At 36.4% G+C, this 13,821-nt stretch overlaps 2 protein-coding genes and 1 pseudogene across 2 annotated transcripts; all 3 read right to left on the bottom strand.

The window, feature by feature from the left end:
• Window positions 1-32: 32 nt before the first annotated feature.
• LOC120205560 lies at window positions 33-993 on the bottom strand. The gene is made up of 4 exons (XM_039205411.1): window positions 842-993; window positions 468-751; window positions 272-361; window positions 33-114 (listed from the first exon to the last, which is right to left on the bottom strand). Exons 1-3 carry the CDS (start codon window positions 966-968, stop codon window positions 344-346), a joined length of 429 nt encoding a protein of 142 aa, XP_039061342.1. The 5' UTR covers window positions 969-993; the 3' UTR covers window positions 33-114; window positions 272-343.
• Window positions 994-2,220: 1,227 nt separating this feature from the next.
• On the bottom strand, window positions 2,221-2,866 carry LOC120205664. The gene is made up of 2 exons (XM_039205510.1): window positions 2,464-2,866; window positions 2,221-2,380 (listed from the first exon to the last, which is right to left on the bottom strand). The coding sequence occupies exons 1-2, from the start codon at window positions 2,802-2,804 to the stop codon at window positions 2,221-2,223; spliced, it is 501 nt and encodes a 166-aa protein (XP_039061441.1). The 5' UTR covers window positions 2,805-2,866.
• Window positions 2,867-10,411: 7,545 nt separating this feature from the next.
• LOC120205559 lies at window positions 10,412-12,696 on the bottom strand (annotated as a pseudogene).
• Window positions 12,697-13,821: the final 1,125 nt, after the last annotated feature.

The following is a 13,821-nucleotide window of genomic DNA, read 5'->3' as shown; positions in this document are numbered from 1 at the left end:
GAGAAGTATTCATTGCAAGGAAAGACAAGCCCCTCATTATAAATTGTACCAGATGCAATTCGAAGAGCCTCAACATTGTCACCCCATAATCGCATGGAATACAAAAGGCCCTATCTACATAAATTAAGAGGGATTTGCAAGAATAAACGTTACGAAAAGGAACTAAATCTTTTTTTCTTTTAAAAAATCATCAATAAAACTCAGAACTTGCTGTACAACATGAATAGTGAATATGTTATATAAAAATTCCCAGAATTTAGATACAACTAACCTGGAGATTGAACTTGAAGAACCAAACTAGACTTCAACATATCCCAAACATGGACAGAGTTGTCACTGCATCCTATAGCAGACAATGGTCCTAGAACCAATACAATAACAAACGTTAACAGAAAAAAATGGAACATAGGAAGCAAGTTCAAACTTTTAATAAACAGTAGTGAATGAAAACAAAAAAAATACTTTACCTTTAAGAACAAAATATCTAGAACCCAATGAGTAAATCTCGGCAAAGAATGAATTAAGCTCAAGTCCACGCGAAACTCACTCTGGGTTTTCGACTTCGACACCGATTCAGAGCTTAAGTTAAAAAAATTCACCCTCTTTTCACCGAAAACAACAACTTTACAAGTTAAAGTATTATCAGGCAAGCTACAAATGAGTCCATGCACGCGAATACCTTCAAAGACTTGAAAAGATTGGATCATCTTTGTTGATTCTAGATCATAAATAAGAATTTGAGAACCAGTTCCTGGTTTGAAAAGAGTAAAAGTTTAGACATTTTTAAAAGAAGAAAAAGAATATCATGTTGAGGTGGTATTTGAGGGAAGAAAAGTTATACCGGCTAGGAGATAAGGAAAGGAAGAGAGATGAGAGGGGAAGTGGAGCAAACAGACGGCTGAGATTTCTCCGAGGTATAGGCTGCTACGTATGATGCATTGGCTTTGTTTCATGTGCGAGTCCGACATTGTTGAGAACTTAGACAGTGGAAACTGGGAACAATGGAAGTTGCAAAGGTAGTGTACTGTTTTTAGGCGTAATGAAAAATTTGGGGCTTTGAAAGAAGGGTTATGTTATGTTGTCAAGGCCCGAAATGGCTACTCCAATTCAAAACAAAAAATCAAAATTTAACGATGATACATTAAATTATTCAAATAAAATTTAGGGTAAAGTACACAAATGGTCCCCTGACTATAGGATGTTACTTTATTAAGTCATTTGACTATTAAAAGTCACAAAATATTCCTCCAATTATAGCGCGTTTAAGAGTTACATAATGATAACTCGACTATTCATTATGTTTCAAACCCAACCTTTTTCTTTAAAAAATTGACGGTTGTTTAAGATGAACGTTAACATGACGACTAATATATGATAGTCGTCTGAGATTCAATGATCAAATTTTATAACATCACAATCAGTAGGTTGACGTTCAACTCAGAATACAATCAATTTTTTAATAAAAAAAAACAAGTTTGTAACATAAGATGACCATTTTGTAACTTTTAATAGTTGAGAGAGACTCAACAAAGCAATACTCTATAATCGGAGGATAATTTTATAATTTTTAATAGTCGAATGACTTAATAAAGTAGTACTCTATAATCAGAGTATCATTTATATATTTTACCGTAAAATTTAAAGTTTGAATCTTAATATGACAAATAAAATAAATTAGATTGAAAGATACGTACATAAACATACGCAGCGATCAGTAAATCAAATACTATATCAAAAAAATTACAGACGATTGTAGAAAGATGCTCAGGAGCATATCTTCCTGAAATGGGAAAGAAAAAGTTTCAGCCTTGCTCAACACTGCCTGCTTTTATAGTCTTTCTACCTCAATGCTCATTTTAGTATGCTTGTAAACGAATCGAACATTCAGCGAATCGTTCGACGAAAAGCTCGTTTATTTATTAAATGAACGAATATGAACAAAATTTTATATTCGTTTAATTAAATGAACGAACACAAACAAAAGACTAATTCGCTCATTTATGTTCGTGCACGCTCGATAATTCACTTGTTTATATTCAGTTCAATGTTTATGTTCGTTTGTTTATATTCAGTCAAATCTCTAGACTCGTTTAAAATATTAAGACTTAATAAATTTCAGCCTTATACTCGTTAATATTTTAAAACTCAATAAATTTTTACCTTCTTCCACTTCCCTTTTGAGAAGTTGATCCCTTGCACCATTTTCAGGTAGAGGTGTACTTAAACAAACCCAACATCCGTAAAGAGATACGGCAGTACCCAGCTAGACAAAGAAAAGCCATGTATTTTAATGGTGGAAAGAAATATAGTGGGAGGAAAATGGGTTGTAAGTTTTGTTTTACATACAGCAAAATAGACCATAACCAGTGTAGATGTCCACCTGTAAATAAATTGTTTCATCAGACTAGAGTCGGCTATACGTATATATGTAAACACGTGTGAAACAAAGATGGAGGAACTTACTCGGTGTAGTAAACAAAGATGGAAGCGTCCCACTCGACTATATCCCACGACAAGAATCCGGCCATAATGGCAAATGAGACAAAACGAGTGACCACTAGCCATACAGGGTGCACCCTAATCCAACAACTAGTCCACAACTGGTTCGAGCCAACATGATCCCCTGTTGTAGCACGTACGAACCCGTCAGCATCCGGTCGAGCCGCTAACAGACTCTCGTATACTATCTCCTCGTCGCTTCTAGATGCAGCTTCTTTCCTCCATAGTACCAATAAGGACCCAACGAAAGCAGCCGTCACAATGCCGAAAAAGATGAAGTCGTACCAGTAAACAACCAGGGCCATGGTGAGTCTGAGGCTTTTGGACCAGATTCATTCGCTCCTGCAATGAAGACTATAAATGGTAAGAAAGGCATCTGATGATTTTCATCGGTTAAAAAACAAGTGGAAGAGCAGCAGAAATTTGTTTAGTTTGCTGGGAGATTGAGCTTTTGGGTTTGATACAGGGGAATGGTAGTTTTGACTGTCTGCTTTGAACCACGTTCTTCATAGCTTCGTATCAAATAATGAATAGCTCAAGCTGACATCTAGCACTGTAATTTTATTACTTTTTAACATTTGAATGGCAAGACAAATTGTTACTATTATATTTAGGCTTGATTTTTTTAAAAAAATATACCAAATTCGACTAGTGAACAGGTCTACCAAACACTTTGCTTATGATCGTTTGTTGACAACCATTGTCCAGAAAGGACATTATAAAAACAGGGTCCTATAGGCCTAACTTATTTTTCAGTGATGAAATTTGTAATTTACCCTTTCGGTAAATTACAAATTTGATAATTAAACTTTACTCTCTCTCCTATTTCACTTACTATACTAAAAATCTTTTCAATTTCTCCATTGAACTTAATGCATTGGGTTTTTTGGTCACTCGGTCATTAAATAGTTAATGGCGTTAAAATGGGTTGTTGTATAGATGCAAAACGACTTCGTTTTGGTAAAAATTTTGTTTTTTAAAACGGCGTCATTTTTAACGCTGTTAACTATTTAACGACGGAGTGATCATATTAGGATAGAGAGTAAAATACAGTGATAAAAAAACTCAATGTATTAAATTCAGTGAAGAAATTGAAAACTTTTAAAGTTCAGTGAGTAAAATAGGAGAGAGAGTAAAGTTCAATGATCATATTTTTAATTCACCTTTTTTCATATATCATTAGGTTTAATAGCATTCGTTACTTCAGTTTGACATTGATGCTGGTCCCCATGCCATTGTAACAAGTAACCCAATTTTCACCTTTAAATACTTGAATTCATCTTTATATGATTTTTAATGAAAAAAAATTAACTTTTAAGTAAGTTTTTGAAAAAAATAAAAGTTTAAGTACTTAAATTAATAGTTTAGGTATTAAATGCGTAATTTACCCCAAACCATACGCTTAATTTATACTTGAACCGATAACAAATGAAAATGGAAGTGATCCCATTTCTTTCAACGGCCCAAAACTATGTCCTGATGATACGTGGCTAAATCACAGTGGACCCGCGATTGTTCGTTACTCGTTAGTTATAACCCAAAAAACTTGCAGATGCTGGTGCACTGCAACCGATCCTCAAACGATAAGTGAAACCGTTAACCAGCTAACTGTTTGTTAGTAAGAAAAATTTCACATCGAATCTAGGTTTTCCTTTGCGTTTTCTCGCCAGCCAAACAGGTTACGTTTTAATAGAATTTAGAACACAGAAAACATCATCATTCATTTCATTTTATCGTATCAGTTGAATGAAGGAAAAGAAAATGAAACTGTTCATTCGATCATGCATGCATCGCATAAAAGATCGTCGGAGAAAAAAAAATGCTATGAGAATTAGTTCACCCGATAATGGCTGAAGCAAGAAAGCAAACACGAAACGAACAGTGCAAAGTAGAAGCCCCAGGTTACCAGTAAAAATGATAGTCCATTATATGATATCTCAGCTCTCTCTTGCCATTTTTGTTATTGTTCCGCTTCTTCTTCTTATACGGAGCAGCAAAAGGTCGTCGGAGAAAATAAAGTCCTACGAAAATTAGTTCACCCGATAATAGCTGAAGCAAAAAGAAGTAAAGAACACACGAAACAAACAGTGCAAACCTCAGATTACCACTCAAAATCATAGCCAGTATATCTCATCAGTTTCTTACGTACCTTTTTTTTCTTCCTCCGACCTTTCTTCTTGGAAGAAGCAGCTGCGGAGGAATCATTCCCGTGGATCATACTGAACAGATGAGATCCGATTCGGTAACAAAGATAAACATCGGTTGTTGTGAACAAAACCTTCATTTCATTCATCTCATCAACACGGGAACAATACGGATACGTCTCCTTGAACCACTCGAGTTTCTTCACGGGCCTCACGACATCCATACGTTTCCCCAGCACCGCCTTGACAAGCCTATCCAAATCGTACCTTCCCAAATCAAGATCGTCCCTCCTCATCCTTTTCACGGCTAACTCGTTCAAGTCCACGGCGTTCTTTATCTTCACCCCGAAATCCCTATTCAAAAACGAGCTGCCTTTTCCTTGATCTCCATCCCGACTACGATAACCTTCGGACTATTGAAGAAGGGATTGAAGAACTTGGAAGGCCGGTAGTTGCGGCGGTAGGCAGTAGCAGGGTCATCCAAGAGGTAGATGAGGCAATGTGAGCCGATGCAGAGGCAGAGAAGATCGTACGGAGTGTCGAGGAGGCCGTGACGGGTGAACTCGTCGTACCTGCGCTCGACGGAGAAGCCGACGACGAGGGTGTTGGGGAGGGAGCTTACGTTGTTGGCTTTCTCGGCGTCTTTGAGCCACCTGGCGGCGGTGACGTCGCAGTAGGTGACGATGGTGAGGATGCGGTGGCTTTCGATGTGGACGGTGTAGGAGTGGTGAAAGTAATAGGGGTCCTTGACATCCTCGATCTTCTCCGCTGAGATCTCCATTGTTTTTTGAGTGTGTCGTGAATCAATGAAAACCGAATGAAAATGACGGTTAGAGGGTTTATAGGGGGGAGAATTGGGCGTAGGGACACGTATCGCATTTGCGTTCATTTGATTGGCTGGGGTGAGTAATGGTGGGGTCCACATTCCTTTTCCACCTCCGAGTCCCGAATAATTATATTTGGACTGATTTTTTATTTAGGATAAATTAATAATTGAATCTCTATTTTATTTTTTTTACTTTTTATTAAATTTAATATATTAGAATTTTTATCAGTCAACCCTTTCTTCATCAATGTTGTTATAAATGAATTTTTATATAGATACAAAATGATATCGTTTTGGATGATATTATTTTTAGTGAAAATTTTATTTTTGTAAAACAATGTTATTTTAATGTCATTAATTGTATGCTTTAACATCGCTGTTATAAATGAATTTACATAGATGTAAAATGATTTATTTTGAATGATATTAGTTTAGTGAAAATTTTATTCTTTTAAAACGATATTATTTTAATTTTTGTTAGATAAATCAATTTTTCATTGTATCCAAAAAGAAATAGCAAAGATGTACAATATCAAACAAATAAAACAAAACTCCCCTATACACTTACAAAGCACACACCAGGGAAAGCTAAAATAATTCTCCATTCAAAGCATAGCTGCAAGTTTACCCAATCATCCCTATCAATACCATACCCCTGCAGCCTAGCACAAATAGTTAGCCTAATACAATAAAAAATCTCACAGATCGAGAGACCCCCTAAAAACCCTGTGATTTCTCTCCTCCCAAACAAAATACAAAAAACTAGTCCATGCCAACTTTAAGATGCAAACAATAAGGGACTTTCCTTTTAAATGATCAATTGCCCAAGTTAAAGCCTCTTCCCAACATGTCAATATGCCAGGAAGATTACATGCCTGCAAAACACGACTCCAAACCTGACAAGCAAAAAAGCAATCACCAAAAATATGATCTATACTCTCTATCACCACCCCACACAAACAACATAACCCCATTCCATCCGAATAAGCCTCTCTTTAGTAGGCTCTGATTCAAAATAATCATCCAAGAAACAACAAACATTTTTGGGATATGCAAAATAAACCATATAAGATTTTCCCAATGAACTCTGTCTTTCCTTTCATGAATTCTCTCCTAAATCCGTCATCCACCAACCTCATTTCGATGCAACACATTAGCAAACAAGTACCTCGCCTCACTCTGAAGCTTTAAGTGTTTTTTAAAATCTAACTAAAATAGGGTTTATATCTCACAACCTTGAATTCCTCCCCTTTTAAAACATACTCCTTAACTCAAGTTACCTAAAGAGAGCCTTCACTAACAAGGATAATCTTAATCAAAATAAAGCAACACACCCTACTCCAATAGTCCAGACTCTTCAGCCCTAATCCACCCTCTGATTTAAGACCACAAACTTATTGCCATTTAACCTTAACCCCCTAGCTAGCAATTCATCACCTTTTGAGAAAAACCGAATACAAAGTTGCTTCACCTGATGACACAACTAAACTACCATTAAAGCAACAAAAAAGCAAACACTGGTGACACAACTTTTAATCCACCCCTAAAGACATCAGGAAGCCCCAAAGCAACCAATACATTCATCAGGAAGTTCTAACTAACATAATCAAAAGTCTTTCTTAAGTCAACCTTAAGGAGACATCTGGGAGACATGGTGTTGCGAGAGTAACCTTTCACAAGCTCTTGAGCAAGTAATGTGTTATCAACAATACTACGTCTTTTAATAAATGCAGACTGATTTGATAAATCATACTAGGGAAGTGACTAACTAGTCTACTAACAAGAATATTGAAAATAATCTTATACACCACTAAAAAACGTGAAATAGGACGAAACTCCCTAGCTCTACTTACATTAGAAACTTTAGGCACCAAAACAATAGACGTAGCATTAAAAGCATGGAGAAGAGAACTTGTATGAAAAAATTCCTTAACAACACCTAAGAAATCATTCTTCACTATATCCCCCGTCACCTTGAAAAAGAAGGCAATATATTCATCAGACCCTGAGTTTTTCTTGTTTATTTGTTTAAACAAGGCATATTTAATTTCCTCAAAAGAGACATTTCTCAACAAATCGCCTTCAGCTCCCTGAGGCAACTCAAAGCCTAACAACTCCTTAAGAATCTCAACATAACAGCCTTGAACACTATCATCCTCCGAGCTGAGAAGCTCAGTATAAAATCTCACCATCTCGACAGATATTCCATCAAAATTGTCCAATCCAACACCATTTCATGAAAAAGAAGTCTAGTAGTGTTCTTTTTCTTCTTTTTCATCATAGTAGAGTGAAAAAACTTAGTACTCTTATCCCCCTCTCAGATCCAGTGAACCTTCACTTTATGTTTATAGAAGGAAACCTCAGCTACCTCCAATTCCCTAAACTCCTCCTTAACCATCCTTTCCTCAGCCAGATTTTTGTTACCGTCACGCGAGAGATTTAGCAATTGAACTAGCTCAAGATGATCCTTCTTCGCCTTAACTCTCCCAAAAATATCAGCAAAATACCTCCTGTTAAAATCCTTAAGCCTTGGCTTAAGCCTTTTCAGCTTAGCAAACAAGTGGTACATAGCATAACCAACCACTTCATCTCGCAAAAAATCTCTTACAACATCTTGAAACTCACCATGAGCAGCCCAACAATTGAAAAACTTAGCCGATCAGCTTGATCATCTTTACAAAACCAAACCACATAAAGACAGTGATTAGACAACCTCTCGTCTTAAACTCAACAAATGAATCCGAATAATCAACAAGCCACTGAGAGTTAATCAAGACCTTATCCAACTTGCGAGCAAAGAAATTCTTTTCCTAACAGTTAGACCAAGAAAAGAAAGATCCAACATAAGGATGATCAATCACCTCCAGATCAGAAATACAACTTCTAAAGTCCTCCATATCAACAGTGACATGAGGCATACCCTCTTAAAATTAGAGCTCTCCTCAGCATTAGCAATGATATTAAAATACCCCCAATTAACCAAGGGATGAACTAACCATACTCTATAGCTCCACCAACTGCCTCCATGGATTCTTCTTACTAGCACCACAATTACTACCATAAACAACAGTAATGACACATCTATATCCACCAACTTCACCAACTATAGATAATGACTGGTTAGAAGTCCTCAGAACCGAAAATAGAAGGCCCTTCCTCTAGAAAATCCACAACCTCCCATTTTCAATGCAATCATGATTCGAACAACATTCTCAATCTTCAACAAAAAAAAAATCAACCAACCTATCAACATTAACACTCCTAGCCCTGATTTCCATAAAACAGATAACATCCACTTTGAGTTTATTAAGCCTAGAAAAAAACTAGCCTGCTTTAGACGGTTATTAAGCCCCCTAACATTCCAAAAACTATCATTGAGTAGAAAGAGAGCCCCCCACAACTGCACCCACAACAGACCCTACAACAGCTGAGCCCCCAACCTTATCCACTATATCATTCTTTTTAGTTTTCATCTCATTTAAGAGTGCATCAACCCCATGGATGCAACTCGAACCTTCTTACCCTTAATACCAATAGCATTCACCAAAACCTCAAACCGATTAGAGGATCCAATGATTTGTTTCTTATCTTTGTCTTTGCTCTTGGCTTTAAGCTTCTGAGAAGAGGCTTGCAAAGTAGAAAAGTCAATATCATTTAGCCCAGCAGCCTGTGCATCAGCAAGCTCACCAACAGTCTCATCACTCAAGACAACAATTGCTTCCTCACCCTTAGCAGTAGTCCAAGACTCCACCCTATCAGTACCTTCAGAGGCAGACTTTTGCAATACCTCAACACCCCCTCAACAACAATAATTGTATCCTCAACAACAATATTAGTATAATTGACACCTTCAGCTTCCTCACCCTTCTTTCAGCAAATTGGCAAAATAGTCGGAGTAAACTTCAGTCTCGCAATGCACCCCTTCTCAAGATGACCAAAAACCTTGAATAATCCACAATAAGAGGGCAACCAAGGTACAACCACACGAATTGAAACAACCAACCTATCCTTTAACACATATACTTCAGAATCACGTCTCCCACCCCAATTTCAATACAAACTTTTGCATACTCAAGTTTCTTCTTAGATGCAGTGACAACATCCATCGAGAGAGGCACTCCTAATGCACTAGCCAAATAACTCAAATCAATCCTCGAGTAAAGCTCCAACGGTACATTATAGAGATACATCCAAACTAGCATTCGAGAGATCAAAATCTAAATGTTTGGTTCCCATTTCTTAAGGACCAGTGGTTTGTTTTGAAAGTGCCACGATCCATTTTTCAGAATCCATTAATGGACAGTCTCAGAACAAACAAGAAAATGTAAAGATTATTGTTGGCAAGGCTAACCTAAATTGGAGAACCACACAAAGCTTTCTTCTACAGATTATCAACAATCCACTGCAAGAACGAAAAATTTGATGCAGATCTAAGAAATTGTCCCACTAAAGATATCTTCCATTCTAAAATTTCGACATCAAATACCTCAGACGGTGGCTGAGCAATAGGAGTTCCATCGCGAATCTCAGTCGGTAGAAAGAACTCCAAGGATTGCCCATTCACACCACCAAAGATATTGTTTTAACGTTATTGACTATTTAAAGATGAAATAAAAAAATAATTAAAGTTCGGTGAAAAAATAGAAAGATTGAAATTTAATAATAAAATTTGTAGTTTATCTTTCCCTAACCCTCTCAATTGACCTGAACAAGAACCCAACGCAATTGCTTCAAAGTGGATAACAAAGACAGAAATGGAAATTAGGGTCTTTATTAACAATATATACATATACATACATTCACGAATGAACGATGAACAATCAATGGACAGCCACCTGGGTTTTTTAGTAAGAGAATCCGAAAATGACTTTGAGCTACTAAGCACACATAAATATGTCGGACCATCTTTACACCGCCGTTCTCTATGTACATTCCGCCCGTAATCCACCACCAAAACCAACCCCTGCAAAACTGATAGCCGCTTTTTGTAGCTCTAACTGAAGCAGCCAGAAACAGTATATAAACACAGTATCCCATGTTGAGCAAGAAAATCATATTTACGTTCACTGATTGGCGTTGCCGTCCAGCAAGTTCCTCAAGCTACGCAAAGCTTCCGCAGAGAGGCTACAACACCTCAATCTCCTTTGCCGAGGAGATGGTCGCGCCTCCCGGTAATCGGGTTCAGAGAAGCATACAACAATGACAGTGAGATTATCAAATGTGTTGCAAGGCTTCCATTACGAGGTCTCTAGCACACTGTTCATGGTCATCGTGCCGTCGCAACCCTCTGCGAACTAGGATGACTGCATGTTGACTAGACATGGCATCCCAAATCCCATCGCATCCGATGATGATGAGGAACTCATCGTCATCTGTCAAAACAACCTGGCGAAACTCGGGCACTGCAAGAGTGGTGAGAAGAACCCTTGGGAAACTTCATGTCCCAGTTCCCTAAGGCTCGGGAAACTGATAGAACGCCGTTGAGATATCCATCATCAATAAACCCGCCAAGCTCTTCTACTCTCCTCCGTTCCGATGGATAAATTGGTCTGTGGTCCTCAGACATATCTATTGCCTCCCCTTTTCGACAGAGAACTGCTCGGCAGTCACCAGCATTGGCCACCATCAGAAACCTAAAGCACAGAAAACAAGTCAGGCAAAGATTTAATGTTAAAAACAACACTCGAGATAAGTGAATAAAAATGCAATCAAGGCTATAAAGCATGAACATACCTTCCAAATATAAGAGCAGTAAGAGCTGTTGTTCCAGAAGAGCTATTCACAATACAATCATCTGCAAGTGCGAGGTCAGCAGGAAGAAACGATTTACGGAACGAATTCTCGACCCCTTCCAAGAAATCATCATCGACTTCACACGACTGGGGAAAATCGACATCTTCAAAAAATAATCGAAGGGCATTTCTCCTTATATACGCTGCTGCTTCAGGACCTCCATGACCATCAAACACCTGTATACGAAGAGAAACTAACCAAAATGCACAACAACGTCGAATCAACGCAGCAGCAACAACAGCAGCTAGAACAGTACTTACCCCATAAAAAGCACAAGGTTTAGGAAACTTGGAAAGAGATCCCAAATGTGATGACAGATCATCTACTCTAATATGTTCATCTTCCATGTATCTCCTCGGTCCAATATCGGCAAAGCTACCGGAACGGATCCTCGGGATGAATTGCAGGACGGTAGATTCAATATCATTTGGATCAGGGACTCCATCTAGAGAAGTCACATCCTGAAACAGTAGGGGGATTAATGACCCTTAAATGGTTTTAAACTTGAAATTATTGAAGTCACAGCAAACTAATATATACTATCAATTTAAAGGCTCTCCAATTAGCAGTAGCAAAATCTAAACGAGTTTAATCCTTTTTCTATAAATTGAAGTAAATACAAGACAAAATACGCTCAACCATTTGACATTATACACTCACACCTGACATTCCGGAGGCTCGAATTGGAAGCTCGAGGAATAATAACAATTCCTTTAGCACTGAGATCAATCGATTCGTCCTAAACGAGTTTAATCTTAAATTCCCTAGATACAGCTATAACTCTGGTAGATAAATCTTTGTCAAATATCAACTATGCAAAATCTGATCACCAAGCTTATAAATTTAACAAATTTAACATTTTTTTCCAGAAAACCCCCAAAACAGAATTTTTTTCTGGATCCCAAAGATAAGAGCGATGAACATATTTTCCTATAAAACTTATACATAATTAGAAATAAACAGCAATTTCAGCTAAATTCTGCATAAAATAAAATCCAACATATTTATACTTCAACCTCTGTAACCTTATTAAATAAATTTAGTTGTGAATCGCGAGTCAACAGCCATCAAAATTCAAGTTCTTAACAAACATATATATAAAAAAAAAAACTGGGGAAAAGTCTAACAAGTTGAGCGGTGGATAAATCGGCGGAAACCGACCCGGCGGCAACACGAACTTGTCGGAGCTTAGGCGAAAGAATCGGCGACGAAATCGCAACGATTTCATCAATCTCCTCAATATTACTCCCTTTACCGACAAACGGAACGTCCAGCACCGGCACCCTCTGTTGACAAACAACTTCAGCTTCAGCTACCATCTCTTTCTCTTCCTTTTGTTTCAGAAAATTAGCTTAAAGAAACACACAAGAGCCTTGGCAAATCAAATTTCTTCGAACAAGAACAACAATCGATTTAGTTTTATTTTTTCAAAAATGATCAAACTATAGTTTTGGTGGGCTTGAATGGGTATTTATAGAGGTCAGAAATGGGACGAAGATGTAACTAAGTACGGTTAGTTGACACGTGTAAGTCTCTTTCGACCTTTTGATCATCACTATCGACACACGCCAAGCAACGTGTCCCTTTTAGTATACCGATAATAATATCAAAATTATTGCGATAATTTTGAATCATGAGATGCAATATGATTTTTTATTGCGTATATGTTATAAAAATTATTTTATTTTTTCAATACGAGAATAAATGTATATAGAATCAAAATATAAATTTATTTATTTATATATATATATATATATATATATATATGTGCATTTGTTAAGCTAATAAAATTAGTAAACAAGCTGAAAATGTTAATTGGTGAAATTTGTCTAGATTTGTGCTCGGAATAGTAAGTTTAGAAATCACCATAAATTATACATAAATGATTAGAGGATTATTTTTATACATTTGAATTTTTATATGAGACTAGTTTTGTCTAAAACAAACGGCTATTTATTTCAACGAGTATACAAAAAGATATGAATTTTTAATTGATGACGGGTCAGAAAATAGGGCATCAGATTCTGCTCAAAACAACTTCTATAAGTTAATTTTGAAAATTCACTATAAATTATACAAATTGAATTAGAAGAAGTTCCTTATATGGTTAGATTTGTATTAGAGTATAGTTTCTATTTTTATAAACATAATAATTTTTAAGTGTTTAGATTAATATAAAATAATATTTCTTTGAAGGTAGTGTAAAGTACCAGAATTTGAAATTGTGATAAATTTCGTGATAGAAGTGAATCGAAAGCAAATAATCAAGCTTAAAGCTTAGCGAGACTTATATCTTTACTTGTATATAAAATATTAATGTCAGTGCAGTTTATTTATTTAATTATTATGATCAATAAAGACTTGTGATAAGTCAACCTTATTTTATTTTCAAGTATGATTTATAAATTTTAATTATGAATGATTTCTATAATATTTTCAATAAGTTTTATGAGTGATTTAAGGTATGAACTGCCCAAGTACGATTCTTATGATGATGAATTTTTAAGATTTATGATTTTCAAAAGTTGATTAATTAATGATTTTATTATGATATACAAG

This window comes from Hibiscus syriacus, unplaced genomic scaffold (assembly GCF_006381635.1).
Source record: "Hibiscus syriacus cultivar Baekdansim isolate YM2019G1 unplaced genomic scaffold, ASM638163v2 tig00012523_pilon, whole genome shotgun sequence".
NCBI lineage: Eukaryota > Viridiplantae > Streptophyta > Magnoliopsida > Malvales > Malvaceae > Hibiscus > Hibiscus syriacus.
The sequence above is the reverse complement of the archived record's forward strand: the minus strand, read 5'-3'. Positions and strand labels throughout refer to the sequence as shown.